Source organism: Platalea leucorodia (genome assembly GCF_965183815.1).
Source record: "Platalea leucorodia genome assembly, chromosome: 2".
Taxonomy (NCBI): domain Eukaryota; kingdom Metazoa; phylum Chordata; class Aves; order Pelecaniformes; family Threskiornithidae; genus Platalea; species Platalea leucorodia.
In genome coordinates this window covers 111,225,154-111,246,487 of record NC_138824.1, presented here as the reverse complement: position 1 = coordinate 111,246,487, position 21,334 = coordinate 111,225,154, and the positions used below count along the sequence as shown (strand labels likewise).

The window sequence follows — 21,334 nt, the reverse complement described above, 5'->3', positions numbered from 1 at the left end:
GTTTCCATAGTGTTGGAAGTTTGAAGTATGTTATTTTGGATCATTGTCTTTGAAATTCAAGTTTTATTATGACTTTATAACTCTCTAATTTCCTTAATTTAGAGAGAAAGAGGGAGAGAGAGTGGGAAAGAAAAACTTGGAATAGTATTCATTTTTAAGATGGCTGAATTGGTTTTGACATTGTATGAGGTAGAAACAACTTAAAATACTCCATGTGATCATTTTGTGATATTTAAATCCTACTACCTCATCTAAAAATTTCATTGGAGTTTTATTATGTGCCTGAGAGCCATAAGATATCCTCAAATCTCCTCTGCAGATCTCTAACATCTGGTTTTATTTTTGTGTTTATGGGGCTAGGAGCAGCCCCCATGGCTAATTGAAGACTTGCTTCTGTGTTCCCCTGCTCCAGAAGGAGGTGAATGACCCAACCTCCACTGTGTGGCTGGAGCAAAAATGAGTAGAATTAGACCAAAGTGATGTTATTCAGCATATATGGTATTCTAATAAAATTACAGCTGGAGAGATGCATTGTGGAGCATACACTGGTATTAGTGTTAGCTGCAATAACATACCTTGTTCAATACATAGTGAGTGTCAGAACCTAATACTTTTACACTAGTAAAAAAGGAAATGTTCAAGCTTTGCAAACGTTAGAATTCCTAACTGCTAATTATCCTGTTTCATAGTTGAGCTGAGATTGCAAAATCTGGAATAAAAATAAATTCAGTGTACCAATCACATTCAATTTTTTAAAGAACAAATGAGCAAGCAAACTATAGACACATTTTTTGGAACAAAATGTAGAGTGAGGTCATAGTTCCAGTGATGGAAAACTACACTAGAGTTAGGTTGAAACTTTTGGATTGTCATTTTGTACAATATACGATAGAGATATTTTAAAGGCTGTAATAAATTTAATGTAGTCTCGCTCCTGTCTAGCGAATAAAGTATATATACCTATGCATTCTGCTTTATTTGTCAAGACCCATGACAAAACAATTATGTTGTAGTTTTGAGTAAATAATACTGCTTTTAAAAGTTTCTTGGTAAACAAAGCTACAAGCATTAGGTAGACTATTGTAAATTACTTCTATTTTATGTTGTGTTTAATTATAGACTATTATAATTATAGCCATGTAGACTATTTCAGAAGCAATTTCTGGCGTAGAATGTCCAACAGAATTTTATTTAAAAGAAGTCCTATAAAAAAAGTACTAAACAATAAATTTTACCTTATGGATTTCAGGCAAATTAAATATACAAATTAAATAATTTTCAGGCAAATTAAATATACAAAAAACAGGTTTTGAGTAGGTATTTCAATCCTGAAGAGAAAAAACATCATGTGATTTTAGCTTTAATGTTTTTTAACCATTTTGTAAATTAAAAAGAGATGTTCAGATAGGAGTGGCAAGCACGCTGCAACTGATCTCACTGGAGTGGAGATCACTTTTTTGTGTGAGGAACTTGGTTTAGAAAGGCATTGTGATACTATATTTTAAGTTTCTTGGCTCTCAGACCTCACATTTCCTATCCTTTTTTGCCAGAGACTATTTGGAATAGGTTATCAGCTTCACAGCTCCAGCAAAGTGCCTGACAAAAATCTGACCAAAAATACATCTTTGTTTTCTACTGATTTTTTTTTTCCTTTTCCTTTTTGATTTTCATTTTGATTTATAATATTACAACTTTCCTTCATTCTTCATTAATCCTTCTTGCCATTTTACTTTTCAAATTCTGCATTATGATTTTCTTCTCTACAGTTCCCTTCTCTGGGCTCAAAGGAATAGCATGTTCTCATGCTTTTTTTTCATGAGGAGTTGGAGAAATTCTTAAGATTCAAAGAAGAATAAAAGAAAATCTGGATGTTCTGCTGCCAGAACCAGAAACCTTGCATGGAGTACTATTTCAAGAGTTAAAACTAGGAGAGTGCTTTTGAAGGAACCATCTGTTGGCACAGAAACACAAAATAAAAGATTTGGCTGCTGAAGCTATTCATATGCACTCTAGAAAATTTAAAAACCATTCTCTCTCCCTTTCAAGAATGGTGAAAAATTCTGAAATTACTGGAAAAGTTTGACTATTTCCAAGTGCATATGTTCCTATTTGACAAAGCATACCATTTGGCTATGCATAAATTAGACGTTTATTCTAATGAGTTGTGGTTTGCCAATAAAAATGAAATACGTGCTACAATTATAAAATGCTGATGCAGAACTTCACAGGTTAATTCAAGGCCAGATATTTATTCATCAATGTATGGTGGTTCAAGTTCAAAAGCCCATGCTTCTATCCTGGAACAAATTTTATCCAGAGGTCTAAATCAATACTTTTGCATATACTAATTAATCAGTTGTTCTGTGTTGCACCAAAAAAAATGTTCCCGTATATCAAAGGAATATTTATAGGTCTGGTGACTCCTCACCTTTGGAATTTGAACTAACAGAGCCAAGTCTGTATTTGATAGCAAAGGATTTAGAAGGTATGCCCTAAGCCTTTCACGTCTCAGCATTGTAGTGTGAAAAAATGTTTCATGTTAAACATGAGTAATGATCTTCATAATGTCTACAGTCACTTGTCGTAGCCTTCATTTCAGCTGGCTACATACTTTGGGTCCAAATGTTCTTAGATTTGGTTGATTATTTAAATCCAATACCAATGAAAATTGTTTTTTCTTCATGTTAAAATTCTGTTGTTTAAAATTAATCTGGCTATATTGGTGCCATTTATAATTAGGAGTATTTGCTTTAACAACAGTTGATACAGCGATATCTACAGTCTTAATTTTATTAAACAAAACATAAAAAGGTACAGTTTTCAAAACTGATTGCTTTCCAGAGTTTCTTTGGGGTTAACTTTAAGAAGCCAACATGATGAGCTTGAGGTAGTCATGAAATAAAGTTCAGACATTTCCCTGTAGCTGCAAATTTAATAGACTGTTTCATTACTCTGTTAAGTAGTGAGTAAGTTGTCCTTTGGTTATAACGCCTGCTGATTTCAAGAAAAATCGAGTTCCTTCTTCCTACTTCTTCTTTCAGGTGGTTCATTTGTTAGTATCAACCCCCCCCTCCTTTTTCTTTTATACCGTTTTCTAAACTGTGACATAGCAAGTTGCAGGTCCTAATTTCTGGTCTACATTGCCTTACATAATGAGCACAATAAGCATGGTAATGTGTGAAGCAATTACATACATCTCAGAATCATGAATTTAAAATACATCTAATTCAAAACAAATCAAGCAGCAATGCAGATTACAAATACAAAGTTACTCTAGGGATTTCTGTGTATACACTGCACAGTTCTGCTGTGTGCTAACACTTTAGATTCAGTAAATGGACCTCACAGACTGAAACTGCCCACATATGTTGTAACCAGAGAATTATGTCATGTACTGTTAAGGCTAATAGGCTAAATTACAGATAAATGGTAATGGATCCACAGGTGGCCGTACAAGGCCTGCTACGAAGTGTAGCAGCTAGTTAGAGGAGAAGCTATCACCTTACAAAACAAGATGTTAGGTATTTGCTTCATTTTCTTCTCCATCTATTTACTTGCCATAAGCAAATAGTAAATAGATATCCTCATATATATTGCGCATATATATATATGTAAGTGGATATATAGCCACGAAAAAGACTTGAACTGCTCCAAAGAGAGAATTGCACTGCATCGATCACATTAGGAGAGGAAAAGAAGAAACTATTGAAGAATCCCTAGAAAGTTAGAATAAAGGAAACATGTTTGTTAATTCAACCGAGGCTGACTCTTTCTGTAATAAGATCCTCTAAACGTGTAGTTGGACAAACCAATCAACTTTATGTTAAATGAATAAATTATTTAAATAAACTGAACTGGCATAACTGAAGTTATGCCATGTAACTCGTCCAGGCTGACCGGTTACATGTGTGTTTTGTGAAGAAGTGTAGGGGCTGGAAAGGAGGAGGAGAAAATGAGAAGGAATATGAAGGAAGATAAGGGAATGAAAGCAAGGGTGAGCAAAGGGAAGAGCTCTGTGCTGTTCTTACAGGGTTCTCTCTCCCCTCTTTCCTCGTTTCCAGACGTCATTGGGATTTATGTGGGATTGAAATCTGCCCTGAAGTTTGTGAACCAAATGCTTTTGATTTCTGTGGAGTTTGTTTATATCAGAGATGACTGTGGCTTCTCTGTGACTGATTTTTTTTTTTTTTTTTAAACTTAAAATCCCCCTGCATAGCAAAAGCTAATGATAGGTCTTGGAAGATGATGGGAGAAAAAACACTTTTAGAGGCAGAGGTTCACTCCAAATCCAATGTGAATGTTAAAGGTGTTCCTGTATAGCAAGGCTGAGATTCTTTTATACAATGTATGTTGAGTGTATATAAAATAAAATAAAAAATACCTTTGAGCCAGCCCTCTGGGTTTGTATTAGATATTTCGAGCTGAATTGCAGCAGTCTGAAGGAGAGAGAAGGAGATGCGGAGTGGAAGTCAGCCAGGAACGCTACCACCTACTTCCAGGGCCTCACAAAAAAAGCGTATTCAGGCTTTTTCCAGGAAGCGCTTCCATCAGACCGCCTGCTGCCACGGTGTCAGCCTGCAGCCTGCGTGGGTGCATACCCGTCCCAAGGACTGCCACTCATACGTTGCACTTACTCACCTCTTTTGTGGCACTCTTGGTCTTTATTTTTGCTAACGTCAAGTCTTCAGTTTGAGAAGACTGTAGCACTTTCTTTGCAACGCACAGGCGGGCTGTCATACTGCATACTTCTACAGGCTTCATTTTTACAGACTACAGTTTCCATATGAACTCTGCAGTGCAAATACACTATATGCAAAACCAGTAAGTTTTAGAGGTTAATTTTTACTCCTTTCAAAAGCCTTCCATGTTATAGTACAAAATATGTAAATAGACTTCAATTTTATGCTAATCCTTAATAGTAGTAACATTTTTATACTTAAACATTTAGTCTTTTATCTAGTAAGCTAACTATTTCTGTGACTGCTAATATTTTTAAGATCTGATTAAAATACACAAAAGACAGTGCTTTTGAATTTTTTAAAAATGGATTTTTTTACAGACTCTCATAAATTTGAAACTATTGTCTTAACTGGCCTGTCTGAGAAAGTCATGTTAACAGCTTTCAGCTTTAAAATAGCTCTGAATGCACCTAGAATAGCTGTCAACGGAGCAGAAATCTGTGAAATGTATCAGACAACAGGTCCACATGTAAGTGAGAAACAAATGTGTTAACTTAGCTAACATGGAAAACCAAACAATCAGGAGACAAAAAGAAGAGAAGAATAGACTAGACTTACTAACTAGAAAAAAACTAGGTTTTCTGTGGGAAGCAACACCTGCAGGCACTGAAACCATTTTACAGCATTCAGGTTGCATTCATTTTCATATACAGTGATTTATATTGATAACTCCAAAAGGTGATATTCATCATTCCTATCTTATGAGAAAGTATGATAATCACTCTCTCATCTTCCTTTACTAAAGTTGAGGTTTTTTCATTTTATTTTGATGATTATTACTTATTTTTGTGTTCTACATAATACATCTGTCTTATTTGTAAAAAAAAAAAAAAAAAAAAAAAAAAAAAGCCTGCTGGCAAATTACATTACTGCATAGCTCTGCCTCTCAAAAATTCTTCTTTCCATAGCATAATTTAGCCATGTTTCATCCTGGAATTAGTAAGGAGAATTTGATTATTACACTGTTTTTGATAAAAACACACCTTTCACTTAAATGTACTTAAATTCCCATAACAAACTCCTACCAATAAATGAAAGGTGCATTTGCATTTTATGGGTGTTTCATTTTTTTTCCGAAGGAAAATGGTCAGGATTAAATGTCTCCAAAATGTGATTTGGTAATCTTTAAAACAGTCAATTGCATGTTTCCAGTTATTTCCTAGTTACTTCACATGTGTATTTTCAATGATTTCCCAAAATACTGCTTCTCTTTATGACAGATAAAAATGATCACGTGAACCCAAATCTTAAGCAAGCCTTACGGTGGCATACAAGAAATTTCATCTAACAGACGATGAAAGCTTCTGTGCATTAATTGAGTCAGAGCTTATACGGGAAGCAGTTAGTAAATACTATGAGAAAAGTATTGATTTTATTATTGAAGTTATTAATATCAAGTAGCTCATATACTTGGGAATGTTTATTATCCTGTGTCTTAGTTATTATGATATCATTCTAAACACCAATATATTATACTGGTGATTTTCTAGATTAGAAATTGTGGAACTCATTAAAAACACATACTTTTGTCATTGGGCTGATTTCCATTAGCACATCTGTGTATGGTAGTACAACATGAAAAGTGAAATGCTGCCCTGAATCAGCTAAGAAAGTATTTTTTAGTTTGATATATATATAAAAAAAAAAAAAAGCCAGGCACAGTAGCCTATGTTCTGAGTATCTCTATATCCCAGCTCATAGAAAAACATGTTTGTATTATATTTCACTTGAACATAGAGTGGGCATGGGATTTGAGATGGTAATTTTAGCCCCATGCTCTTTATGGCATATCAGATAGTGGTGAGACTTTTTTATTTCCATACATCTATTAAGAGTACGACATTTTTAATTCCATCAGCTCAGGGCTTAAATTAGAGTTTAAGGTAAATGTTTTCATTTAGCTTATTGATTCTGTTCCAATTTAGGAGATTACCCCATAGCTCTAATTCACCCAAAGAATATCACTGGGGAGATTTTCAAAGGCACGAATAGAAGTCAGACCACTAACTTCCATTGACTGCTGAAAATTGTATTACTGCCTTCTCTCCGAATACATGGAAACCAGTTCCCATTGTTCTCTTAATAGGAATGAGCATCCATCTTTCTCAAATAGGCTTTGAAAATGTTGATCAAAGCAGAGGAGGCCAGATGCTCACAGTTTGCTATAGTTCTGCTACAGTCAGTGAATTATTTGCACCATTTGGGACACAGGCCATGTTATTGCTAAAATGATTATAAGTTACTTAGTCTCCTAATAACAAAATTCAACATTAAAGAATTAAGTTTTCTCAGCTAAAATGGAAAAAGAAAAAATGTTTTTTGAAAAAAAAAAATCCGTTCATTAACACCAGTGCAATTGCCTGTTAAAGTCATCCTTCAGCTGGGATTTTTGTTTTATTAGGCTGTGAGACATTGACCTTCATTCTTGTTCTGATCAGTATGGAGGCACTGCGGAGGAAATACCCTCACCTCCTTGGGTAAAGACAGTGTAATGTCTTCACTGCATTGCAATTTAGGGTGGAGTAGAGTTGGCAGATGCAGAAAAAGTGCATCCAGACTCTTATACCTACTTTTACACATTTTGTCATAGTTCCTCTTCTCTGCCCATCTACCAAAATAGTTTGGCATGCTTCTGGTGCCACCCACCCCAGGAAAAATTAGCTGATCTTGTGTTCCATTGCCCCATTCCATCCATGCCCCATTCAGCAAGCATGTGTAGAAAGCAGTTTCTTTTCTTAAATAAACAGAATGAATGCCAGGAATATCTCCATCTTCTGGGATAAATTTAATGGGTTTTTATGTACTTGTAGGCTGGTTCCAGTTTCTAGCTTTTTGAGCTAAAATGTACAACAGGGCCAGTGTATAAGGTGTATCACATTTTTATCTCATGTCATCTACTCAAAATCAGCTGCTGAGATAATGAGACCCTCGCCTTGGTTTCTCATCATCTGTTATTCACTTGTGTTGGCACAGCTCTCAGCCCAACTACCTTTCCTTTGCGCCTCTTCCACGTGGTACCTCAGTGCTGAGTAGGGGGTGGTTAACCAGAGATACAGAAGAAGGAGGTGAGGAACGATAAGCGGAGCATACACTGGAAAAAAAGACAGTAGTTCACTGAGATAGAGAATGACAAAGTCAGAGCTAGGTGGAAAGGAAAAGAAGATTTCAGTAAAAAGCAATTAGCAAAAAGGGAAGAAATTTTAAAAGCATAAAAAATAAAGATGAAAAAAATCAACAAGCTTTGTCTTTCATCTTGCAATCATAAAATGTCCAGATCTTCTCTGAATGCTTTCTTGAAACCCACTAACATTATATTTTAAGTGGGTGAGAAAAAGTAAATATAGATATGCAAATTAGGCCTGACAGATTAGCCTAACAATCATTTTTTGAAAAACAGAAGGCCGACCACAGTTTAGCAGTTTATTTTGAGAGCTGAGTAGGATGGCATATTTTTATATTAAACAATATTTGTTTTAGTTTTCTTCTGTTTTTTTTTTTTTTTTGTCTGAACATAACCTTGTAATTCTCCACCACTCAGTAAAAAGTCCTACATTTGTCTGAATTAATAGGATAAAGATTACCAGTTTGTTAGAACAGATAATGATAAATGACTTGCATACATTACATATGTTCGGGACATGTTTAATCCATAAGTTTGATGTTAAAAGCACCAACATGATCTTATAAAATTTTACTATCAACATGATCTGGGAGACATTCTTGCAGTAGTCTCATACAGCTTCTCATTTATGCTAACATAAAACATGGGCTATGCTGAAATATCGGTTCACGTAGAACTGTGTAAATCTTTCAGTTGTACACTCACGCATAAAAATCCTAAATAATCATTATGAGAAGGCATGCTATGACTACTTGTTTGGGGACAAAACGGTAAAAGATCGAGACGCCATATTGTAATACAAGCTGGCGTAAGGGTCCTGAGGGCTCTTGAGATGTACTCATGTTTTTCGCTGAAATGAAGATTTAATACCAGAGCTAATAAGGGATATTGAGATGTGATGCTTTTGTGAAAGTCGTGCTTTCTTTACTAAATGTTGTATTGGAATTCAGGGTCTGCTGGTACTTTTTGCTTTTAAAAAAGAAGTAATTTTGTATTGCATATTGCATAGGAGCTATTTGTGGCTGTAGAAGGAGAAGGTACAGAAAGGAACTTGACTTGGTAGCCTATGGTAGCATCAGCATCACTCAGATACCCTGCCTCAGCTGGGGCGGGAGTGCCCTGCTCTTCTGGTCCTCAGCTATCTGGCGGCTACTTTTTTTTTTTCTTTTTTTTTTTAACAGTGACTGTAAGTGCCTGGCATGCCACGGTAGGAAGGATAAGTTAGCCACCACCAGCTCAAATAGCAGCCCTTAAGAGGTGTTTTCTCATGTAGACTTTAGCCAGTTACGATGTCTCAGATGTCTAGGTTGCTTAGGAAGGCTGATTTTTTTTTTTACCTGAGTGCAAGCTTGGAGATATCTCATAGGAACTTACTTTGAATTCTTAACAATAACAACAAAACGCCTTCTCTACTACATGGTTATGGATCAGTTTTTCTTTCATTTACTTCCTGATAAAGTGTCTGTTGCAAACAAAGAGAAAAAATTATGTGTTATGAGATAAGAAAAAAAACACAGTCATAATTCTTGCTTTTCTCGTACTAGTTAGGCCAACAACGTGGAATTTCTTGTAGACGACACAGTAGTTGCTGACTTAGCTTTACAGACATTGTCTAATGCCTACTCTTCTGCAGCCAGATGGAAAAAATAAGTCTGGTAATATTCTTTGATCTCTGTATGTGTTTTGAAGTCTCTTTCATAGTTGATAGCCTCAGACCCTTGCACTTAAAAAAAAAATCTGTGGTACCTTGAGAGCATGAGGATAGATGGCAAATTGGTAAGGCACATGGGTAAGAAAAATTATATCTTTTTCCCTCAAAAAAGCAGATCATCTCTTTTAAAATTTTCATTAAGAGGAACGTTATTCCATATTAATTGTATACAATAAATGAGTATATATATAAGGCTGGTTGACCCAAAGCAAGATTTGTTTACTCAAATGTTACTTCAATCAAGATTAAATAATATGTATCAAAACTGATTTTTTAATTGTGCAACTCTTGCTCTGTTTATGTGTTTGTGAGTTTATTAGCAGGAGCATGTATACATAGATGGATGTATATGCACTTAAAGATTTGTACGTGTGCGTCTATTTATGCAGAACACATTTGTTTTTCTCTACCATCGAGAACTTAAAAGGTGCTGGCAAAATGTATAACATTATGGTTGAGAATTTAAATTAAAAAGTGAGGAAATTAAGAAGCAAACAAACATGTGCCCTCATAGAAGTGATGACTGTTAAGACATAGTTGTGCTAGACCATAAAGTCTTTAGGGGAGAGGTAATGTTAATTTATATGTTTATACAGTGTTGAGTCCACTGATGATGTTCAGTAAGTAAACAGAAAAAGTAAATGGTATGTTAGTAGGATGGTAAATTTTGCACATTTATTTTATGCATTTGGATGATAAAAAAATTTGTAAGGCATGTTTCGTACTCTCCATAAGCTACAGAAAGTCTCAGAATCCTTTGATTGTCGTATTTAATAGTTCTATATTACAAGCAAAACAAAAAAAAAACCCTACCAAGCTGATCTGGGAACTTTACCATTTCCCCAAGCTTTCAGGGGTAAAATGGTGTGTAGGTCTGGTCCCCACACACACTGCTGAATTATGTGAGCATGCCCTTTGCTTCACAGAATTGCACTGTTTTCAGGGCAAACATTGCTGCATCTGAGTTGATCTCCCCAGAGTTGTTAGTCATAGGGGCTGCAAAATAAAACTCAGGTAATTTTTAGCTTTAATGAGTTGTCCTGCCATGCCTTAAAATCTCTGTATGGCTGCCTCACAAAGGCTCTCTGATAGTCACCAGATTTAGTCTTTCTTCTAAAATGGGAGGCTGTTGCAGAAACGCATCAAAGGCAGTGTAAGAACTGTGTGTGGCAGCAGTTTAAGTACAGCTTGCACTGCAGAAATAGAGACCTGCTCTGCTTTGCAAACTAGATAAAGATGCCTTAAAATCAAGGACCCTAAAGGGCAGCTTATGACCCTCCATGATAAGACAGGGAGCGAGCAACAGATGCCCTTACTTATGAGTTGACCCAGTCCTAGCGTGACTTTCAGGAGAGGATGGCTCATGAGCCCGTGCTATGGTGGCCAGGTTCTTCCTTGTCAGTCTGTCCTCTCTCAGCACTAAAGCAGCACATGACCTCTGTGAAAAAAAAACCTTTCCCAGATCATCAATTTCCAACACAATCAGTGGTGGGTTCTTCAGAAGAGGTGACAGAGATGTCTCTGTGTAAGGAAGTGGCTTTGGCTTTGAGGGGAGTGGAGAAGGACTTCTGTGCACAAGAGGGCTGACTTCATGGCCTTGCAGGCTTCCAGCGAGAGAGGCTGTAGCTTTCATCATGTCTCGGTGAACGAAGTATCCCTGTGCACAAAAGAGGACAGTTGTTTCAAACCCTTCGTGGAAGGCCATGCCAAGCTGCTGCAGAGAGCTCTGTTACCCTTTGGAAGAAGGTAAAGGTGAAGTCTGTAATGAAGGGAGAGAGAACTGTAGAAAAAGTTCTGCTCTTTATGGATAAAAAGCTTTGTGGAAGATATCTGATCTAAGGAAAGAACTGTGCAGTAAATTACTAGTGACTTACCTATGACACACTAAAACAAAAATTAAAAGGCTGGGGCATAATGAAAGCTGAGGAGAAAAGAAATTAAATATGTCTGACAATTTTAGAGAATGACATGTATTAACACTCAATAGAACTAGTGTAACACAGACCATAAACTGATTTTGTAATTTTATCTTCAAGTCCTTAACTTCGGACTGAGCTGCAACATATAAGTCATAAAGGGATCCAGTCTTGGTGTAACATCTTCAAGTGGTCCACTGCATCTCTGAAAGTTGTCCACATGGCTAATTCCAGAATTAATTACGTTGCTTTTGAGGAAGCTTTCACATTGCTAAGAAACTCACAGGAGCAGAAATTATACAGCAGAAACTGAAACTAGTTAAATGAGCTATAAAACACTGAATCACATAGGAGCAGGCCACCTTTTATTTGGCTTCACACCTCTGAATGCTTAATCAGTTTGGTTTTACTTGCTATTACTCCAGTGGGGAAGGCAGTGGACCAGCATTGCTTCTGTGGCAGTAATTGTCCACCATCCTGCTAACCAGCAACATTGCGCATGAGGCGCTCTGTTAGACCAGGTGATTTAAAAGCTTTTTTGGTGATAAATTTTCCCTGTCTGACTGCATTTTTGGTGTGAATGGAGAGAAGAATGGTCACTTAGGAGATTCTGCTTCGGGCATCCCTTCACATCCATCAGAATACAGGGCAGCTTTTCTGAAGGCAGCAGCTCCTTCTCCTGTGACAGGATAAATGGATGCAACCTGTGCAAAAATGTCCATGCAAGTTTTGTGTCTATAAAGGTACCTTTCCATTAGTCTTTTAAGATAAAAAGCTGTCTGGCCTACAGTTCTGAAACTTTCCATAAACTCTGTGTTAGCTTGCGTACCAGATAAAACTGTGTGGCTTGAGAGCTCAGCAGACATCTGCTGAAACCAATCTGAAGCACCATTTTACTTTTGCACAGCACAAAGCTCAATGAAGTTTGAATCTGGGACCAAAGAAAGGATAACAAGCATTAGCTACAAGGCAGGGGTTTCTTCTGAGGCAGTTCAAGTTTTTGGCTGGGATTCATTTTGTGTAGCTCATTCTGGAATCCCACACTTTGCTTTTTTTTTTTTTTCCCCCTTTGAAAATCTTGATCTTCTGTCCGTCAGACAGTGCACTGCTAACTGCAAGATCACAAAGCCTTGGTTTTAGTGCTCAAAACTGCAGCTGTCATTTGAAAAGGCAATTTTTCTGCATTCATAGTAAATGACACCATTCCACGTTACTGCTAACACGCTCCTAAAGGACCGCCTTGTATTAACTGAGGTTTTTTCCTGCGCCGTATTTTGGTGCAGTGAACAATTTGGTACAAGCAGGTCTCTTACGTAACCAGCAACACGATGAGTCATCTTTAGAGAGTGAGTATTGACACGCTTCCCTGGCACGAGTTCGGAGGGTGAAGGATGTGCAGTTAGAATGTGCTTAAAAAAAGGCAATCTGAAATTCCTAACCGTTTCTTTTCACGCTGTATGTTACCATAGGAGTTATTTTTGCTAGGGGGCAAAGGCCCGATGGCAGGTATGGGACTGATGCTCCGTTGTTCTTTAGCCCATACATGTGACTCCTGTAGAATAAAAAGATGGCCAAGAAACCAAACCTCTTCATCAGGAACTTCCACTGAGACAAGGAGGCGGTGAGGCTCTCCCTCCCCAGACACGGTGCTGGGTCCGTATGGGAAAACAACCCCCTCCTGGTCATCTGCACAGGGGGAACAGCCATGCGGGTGCTGCCGGGGTCAGTCTGAAACTGAAGACTGCTTGTACTGTGTAACGTGTGGGATTCGGCAGATCACCGGTTCTGTATGTCCTGTGCTGTAAATACTTTGCTTTTGGTACTGCAAGTAGTTAGCTCAAATTGAAATAAGAGCAGGTCTCCTTTCCTGATTTCTCCAACTGGTCCGAATGAAGAAACAGTGTTCCTTTTAAAGGAGTCATGAATAACTACTTTAATAGTCGTGGTAAACTTTCTGATACAGTATCTCTGTGGTCATCTGAAGTCTGGCAGCTTTAGGTGAAAAAATTGCTCCTGTCCTGTTTTGGAAAGTTACCATCAGACATGAGAACGTCTAGAAATGAATGGCTTCAGGTGGTCGTACTTTAACTGGTGACTGTGGAGTATTTCAATGGCACTAATCACGTTGAGCTCACATTTCATAAAAAGCAGTGGCTGTGAACACTATAAAGTAATAGATGTACTACTAAGACTAGAATAGCTTGCTTTGTCTCTCCTTTCTCTGCAATTGAAATTGTGTCTAGAAATTTGTTCCAGTACTTTATTGTGTGGAATAATCTCCCCAGGGAAGTGGTTGACTCTGCTATGCTGAACACGTTTAAGACTCAGCTGGACATGGTGCTGGGCCATCTCATCTAGATTGTGCTCTTGCCTAGAATGGTTGGACCAGATGATCCTGGAGGTCTCTTCCAACCTGGTATTCTATGATTCTATGATTCTATTCAAAAATCTCCTTAATTCTGCTCAGTTACAGCCATAGCATCTACACAACAGCTAATATGCAATGCGTTATGCAGAAGATCAGCTCGTAGAATGCTGATTTGTTGATGTTCCATTAAAAAAATGTTTTACCATTGTATAAGTAAGTTACAATTCTAAATGTTCCTGAGGCTGATTCTTATGATGCTAAAGACCTAGATATTTTGCAATTTCTTTTACTGAATATAAATGTAGACTTCATCCAGACTAAAGCCCTCTGTCACTATGAGTGAAAAGCACTCTGGTCTTATAGTGATTTTCAGCTCTCAGGATGAAGCTTTCCTGGGCTTCCACAGGTCATGTGGAATGATTTCATAACTGTGGTGAAAGCGTTAGCAGATAATTTTTGTTACAGTTTTTCCTTGAGACTTTCAATCGCCACGGGGAAGTTTGTGATCTAGCTCCCTGGCACTGACAGACAGGGGGTTAAATAGCTTCCAACCATACTGCTGTTAATGCTGCAAGCACGGGAGTCTGCTTGCACCGGGTACTGGCTGCTCAGAGGCTGCTGGGCTGCAGGGCGAAGGTTTGTTAGGTAACAGAGATTATATACGTAAATTCTCAGAGATTCTCTTTCTGTCAGTGAACTGTTTCATTCATGCAGGGTCTGCTGACAGAAACCTGGGTGGGAGGAAGTATTTGTGTTATTTTCCCTAGAAAGAGAAGATATTTATGCTGAATAAGAGACAGAGTTATTGAGCAGCTTAAAGGAAAAAAAAGTTTCTTTTTTAAGCCCTTTTTTCTCATCCTAGATACTTTATTTTTCCTCCCTTCCCTTGCCCCCCTCTGTGGGTAGGGAAGGAAGCTTTACAAACTGTGTTTTCATGCCCACTGATAAATGTAATGAGTTTTGAGTGTCAACATTAAAATGTTCCATGTCAGCTCTGTGAAACTGCAGTGAAATATGCAAGTGAAGGAGAAAAAAACTCCTCCGGTTTCAGCCCGGCTGTGTCCCCTGCTAGGGTGCTGTGGGGAATGTTGATAAACATGAGGACGGGCTGAGAGGTGGCAGAGGCAGGTGAGGAGCCGGTGGCTTCTGAGGGACCACAGAAAGCTGCCAGTGCATCTCTTCCGGCGCCTGAGTGCCAGAGGCTCCTGGTTAGGGGAAGCCTTTACGACTGTTCTGTTTTTACATTCCTTGGATAAAGGAAATAAGCGATGCAATGGAAATACAATCTTTCATAAACATTTCTAGTAGGAATAATATTTTACATCTCCCTCTGCCTCTGCTGAGTAAGTGCTGTTAGCTCCAATTATTTATTCCTAAGGAAAGTCTTCTAATTCATCTTTATCGGTACTCCAGGTAGAGGTGATTTATTTTTTTTGTTACCTGGCATGGCTGTGCTGTCACTGCTGCTGCTGCTTGGGCTAGTAGACATAACTGCTGCTGCGGACATCACGCCTAGAATAAAAGCGGGGTCAAGGTGGAGAGGTGAAAAGAATCGTGAGTAACCCAGGCTTTTCCTTCTCTTCTTCTCGGCTCTCTGTTTGAAGAAATGTGTTAGGCCTCGTTTCGCTGAGTAATTCTCCCTCTCCGGGAGGTTATTCTTTAATAATAACCTTAAGGCCATATAATTTTAGGTATTTAAATATGCATGCAGAAAGCACGGGCCACACCTTCTGTATGCTCCACACATCTGCAGTACAATCCTGTGTTTCACGGCAAGCTTTCCGAACTGCCTGGGCTGATTAACTCCTCTATTTCCAGAGAGTTGTGAGACTTCCAGGCTGCCATCAGCTGTACCTTTTCTATTCATAGTCTTACCGTTTTGCATGCTATGTCAAATGTTGGCATTGATAAAGGTAGCAAATTTTACAGGTATACTGTTTGTGTGAAGGAGCCTTGTAACTACGGTGATTACACTGGGTAACTTTATGGATACAAACGGGTAACTGCAGTTTAAAATCTATAGATTTAGAAAGGGGGATTTAACGCAGCATTGCAGCTCATGCAGAGTTTATTAAAACTGCACTTAAAAAGAGAAAAGAACATTACTATTAGAACAGGAAAGTAGATGAGTCATGATAATATCTGGGAGTGAGACTTCCTACTGCATACACAGTTGCTTGACTGAAATAGCCAGATGATTATTTTCATTTAAAGGGCAGCTCAGTTCTTGCTGAGATTATTCTTTATTCCTGTCCAGCTATACAAATAAGCGTGCCCATGATGGGCAACATACTATTATCATTATGCCTGTCAATTTTTGCTGTGTTTTTTTTTTAAAAATACCTAGATTACAAAAAGGGGAAGGAGTATTGAAAATTGAATTGAGGTTTTCAGTTTAATTCAGCTAAATGTGATGTGGTTGGTTGGAAAATATATATGATGGAAGTCCCTAAAATAATCAGAACTTGTAGGGGTGGCTGTTGGTATCCTTGGGATGTGTATTATCTTTGACAGTCATGTTGTCTGGAAGCTGATCTGTAGCTCGAGTAATACTTGTTTTTCCTAAAGTATGAGCATATATATCAATAAATCTGCCACTTCACTTGTTCCCTAAAATCAGCAGCATTAAGGACAGAGGTGCTGGACTGAGTGGAACTGAGAACTGCCTCATCCATTCACAAGTAATTTACATCTAAAAAATACACTGCCCAAACTAGCAGGCTGTTAATGTGTGCATAAGTGATGCATAAAAATATTATCCTACGGCTTATAAATATTTAAGCACATTAACTAGTTATGACTAAAAGGGCCCTTTATTTTAATGGATGTGGAAACTGAGGCACAAATCTAATAAGACCTGAAATACGTTGATTGAAATTTTTCCAAGGCATGCTTTTTGCTCAGTAAAAAGGTCTGTATCTGTATATCTTTTCAAGTACTACCTTTTGTGAAAAAAGCCAGTTCCCAGAGTAAAAATACTGTAACCTTCAGTTTTGATTCATTGATTTTCAGGTGTTTGGAAGTTTGTGATTCTGAGTATTTAGTCTGATTTTTTTTCTATGAAGAAATAAAATAGATGAAGATACAGACATTAAAGTCTTACAGAAGCATTACTGAAGTCAATCAGTTTGGGATGGCATTTAGCTATGATGAGTAACTTACACAAAGATACATGAGTTTAAGAGCACTACGTCTTTTGGAAATTGTTTTGCAATTATAATAAGACATTTAATGTCATCTGTAGTTAGCTGTTAAACCTTATGGATTCAACTTGCTTGCTTTCTTCTCTCAGGACAGTGGACTCTCAATCGCTAATATTTGGTTAAAGGAAAAACAGGGATGTAAATTAGTATTTATATCATATTGATATTGTGATATTTAATTGCTTAGAGATATCAGTTGTGAAATGTGTTAAAAGTTATGGATCTGAATCAGGTCTCCTTGATTAAGAGAAGGTGTCTGGATCAGATCTTAATATTCCTTTTATTTAAATATTAGCAGTATTCATACTAGGAACAACTGCTGGGCAAGAGAGGTTTTACAGGAATGCCATTTGAACTGTGTACCGTTTGGCTTTGCTATCCATGATGCAAAAATGTCTCCAGTAGCAGAATGCAGCTATCATGCAGGGCTGGATGCTCCGGGTAGTAGCTAGCTCCTTCTTTCTGAGAAAGGAGAAAGCCAAAATGTTATGTAATCGTAGTTGGTGATTGATTCTCCGTCGAGTGCTATTGATGTTATATATTTGCCTGTCAATTGACAGAGTACTCAAAGGTGTTCTCTTGCTGGGTTATTTTTGCACATCGTAGTTAAAATACTAATAAGAAATACTCTGAGAAGGTGTGTGATTATGTAATATATATGTTCATTTAATTGGGTTACACTTAAATTGCATAATGCAAGCCAAAAAATATGACTTTAAATTAAAGGGGACACGGCTGGTTTCTGCATCTCTTAACAGGAATTTTCACTAAAACATTCAGGTGTAGCAGCATAGCAATGCTTTAAAAGTCTTTTGTATTTACAGTATAGAGAGATTTCAAAATTCTTTTCCTCCAAGTGGTCTTTTAGAAGATAGAATAACTTTGCATTTCTTTAGAGTCTCTGTGATGCTTCTCCAAACAAGATCATGGTATAGTAAAAGGCACTATGAGTTGCCCAGAAAAGTCATCATGATCCAAGTTCTAGCCATGCATCTCAAGGGCAGGACCAAAGTGCTCCAGCAAGGACCATAATAAAGCTCTGTGAGTGGTGTTTGCTTTATCTGAGCTTACACCTCCTTGGACAAAGCTTTGTTCTTTACTTTCCCATAGAAGAGTCTTGGAGCTGGGAATTTTGTAGCCTACTTTCTGCTCCACCACATCTCAAATGAGTGAAACCAGATTTGGGGAGAGTGGGAAGAAATTACCATTTCTGACAAATACAACTGCAACAAAAAATAGTATGGAATGAAAATGAGGGGATTTATTCCCATATGCATCTGTACTTTTCATTATAACAGCACCTGGGTATGGCGCGGGGCTGGGAACAACACATATCCTGGAGGTAATATTAAACATATAAAATGTTTACATATATTAAAAAATATCATTGCTTAATTGCTTACGCTATGGAGTCTTCTTCTGGCACATGTTATTACTTTTTTCTGTTTGCTTCATTTTTAAGAAAGCCAATGATTATTGTTTGAATGCCTGTATTTTACAACTTACATGCTTATGACTGTGGGAAATAATACAAAGAAATCTCATTGTCATTTTGATACTGAAGTGGCAATGTATTAAGACTGTCTTACTATCCCTCAGAAAAACTGTATTGTAGAATAATACCATAGTTATTATTAATTGCTATATACTGCATATAATGTTTACATTGGAGACTCTATATGCATATTTTCTGACATTTATAACTTTGTATATTTATTGCTGTACTATATGTAATTTTCTTTGTTAGGAAATTTTAATCAAAATGGTTTGTTTACTCCGTGAATAAAATATATTTTCTCATAGAGAATAAAATTGTAATTTTCTGGGCAAGGTTTGGATGTCATATGTAAAGGTCAGAATTTAAAGTTGTCACAGAGTGAATCACTGGAGCAAAAATGTGGTTTTGTATTTTTGGTAGAAATAGAATTATGAAGTTTTAAGATTTTACAAGATGTTAAAACTATTCTTTCTATTGTTCAATTCATTTTGCATTATAGGCAAAGAGCTTGAGATCAGCATCATTGTCTTATTTACTATAGTTGTCACTAGCAATGTCAAATGCCATCATCTTCATTTAACCATAGTTATTATTAGGAATGTCACTAATATATCACTAGTAAAGAACAATGATACCTGTTCTTGCTGATTCTTTGTGTGTTGGAAGTTATGTATATGCATACATACATATGTGTAGGTAATATATACATACACACCCTTGCTAAAAGCTCCATAGCTTTCTCACTTGAGCACTCTGGGACAAAATATACTCTTGCTGAACCTGGGTGATTGTAAAAATTTCCTATAGTTTAGTTGTTTTTTGTGAAGAACTGATTTTAATGGAATTTTAATATTTTTAACAGAAATTCTGTGCTAGGGAAATATCTGAAAGAGATCTTACAGTAGGACTGACTCTTGAGAAAGGACTAACTTTTACTTCAGACTTTTACAGCTGAAGCTTAAAATATTAACAGCCTGCATGCTTCCCATGGGCTGACAGTATGCATGTGTGCGTACCTCATTCCTTTGGAGGAACTTCACGTAGGCAAAAGGATGATCAAGAAGGCAAACCATGCAGCTACAGGATTCAGACTGCCACTCTAGAGCAGAATGTGTTGTGCATTTGTGAATATTGAATTTAATGTTCAAAACATTTTACAACTCAAACTGACAGAAAAAGAGGGTAAAAAGTAAAGTACTTATTTGACAATAAATGTCTCTGTATAGAGGATAGAGCTAATATTAAGGTGGTTTTGCATAGTAATGATAATCTCTTATAAAGTATTTTTATCCTTATTATGGTCTTATTTTATAATTGTTATATTCTTTGTGTCTTGTTCAAAAGTACAGTTTCTGAGGTTTGCACCTAAATTATACGTGACCTAAACATAGAATATGCAGTTCAGGAGAAGACAGGTAATAAAGTTATTAAGGTTTTCTTAGTAACAAATCTAGCAACTTGAACTAGCATGTGATATACTTCTGGATTTCAAAACTATCAAGCTATTCATAGATTATATTGAATTAGGAAACGTAAGAAAAATTTCAATTTATTTTTTAATCTAATCTATCCATATGTAAATTACTGTATTAAAAATATTTCTAATGTTGATAAGGATTTTAATTTTTTTAAAAGTAACTATGTATATACATCTATACAATAGCAAAAAATATCAGTAAATAATTGTGATACTTTTCTACTGCCATCTCCCTATAGAAAAAAGCCAACCAAAAGAAGCACCTTTTTCCTCTGGACACCGAATGTATTTAATTTTTCAGATTTATTTAGCAGTAGACAATAATTAAAACTTTCAATCCATTGAGAGATTTATTGGGACAGAAAGTTTTAAAATTCCTGTAATGTGTGGTAAAAAATAATAGAAATAATTTTCTCTACTTTCAGTATTCACATAAGCTTCCAGTGAATAAACAATTTCCTTAAAATGATGCTGGTAATCATAATTTACTTCTTGATTTAAAAATACTTTGCTTTTTTCAGGGTTCATACTGGTACCTGAAGCCTATTTGGTATTTCACTGTGACTCAGCTAGTGCTGATTCATCAGTCTAACATTTAATGTAGGTACACACAGAGCTATTCTAGCCTGTTAAAAGCTTTAACATTCTGCTGTTATGGTGCTAAAAGCCTGTCAGCAACATATTAGTCATTTCTCAGTTAGTCCTAATCTAGTGTTTTCTAGGTAGAGTAAATATGCTGAAATTGTTTACATATTTTCAGCTAAAAATGTTGTGTTGCTGTTCGTTGGTTAGTTGACTGGTTGTGAATTTATTATGGTATTTCATGCTCATAATTTTTACCTATCTTCCATTGATAAAGAAACACTGTCCTACTTCTGTTAATGCAAAATCTAGCTGTTTCTTTCCCAGTTTCCTCAGACTCTTCACAATTTAGACAAGTTGGGAGTGTGCATCAGGGTTAAATATTGCAAGTTATTCCATGGTTTATATTTGACTATCAAATAAATATATCCTTCAAATAGCTTTTGTAAGAAGGAAAAGAAATCTGGTACATGGCTTTATCTGTGTGGATCCGTGAAAAAAATACGGTTTAACAGTAATGTTGCTGCCTCAAATATAAATATGCTTGAAAAGAAAAGGATCAAAGCCAGTACTGAAAGAAGTTAGGAGGACTATCATATGGCTGAAACACTTCAAAAACAAATCTTTGCTTACAGTATTAAGAACATATTAAGTCTCTCTGCTGTTTCCATGAAAAATTCATCTCTGACTGTGAACCAGACCCAGGTCCATGGGTTAGC

The 21,334-nt window shown here is 36.7% G+C and overlaps 1 protein-coding gene across 1 annotated transcript in view; it reads left to right on the top strand.

Annotated features, from left to right (window-relative positions):
- Positions 1–15,300: 15,300 nt before the first annotated feature.
- The window catches only part of ROBO1 (roundabout guidance receptor 1), a gene marked incomplete at both ends in the record, with an annotated part of 537,364 nt that continues 531,330 nt past the window's right edge, over positions 15,301–21,334 (top strand). Inside the window, one exon of the mRNA XM_082336493.1 lies at positions 15,301–15,409. Coding sequence (XP_082192619.1) covers positions 15,301–15,409 — 109 coding nt within the window. The remainder of the gene's footprint in view (positions 15,410–21,334) is intronic.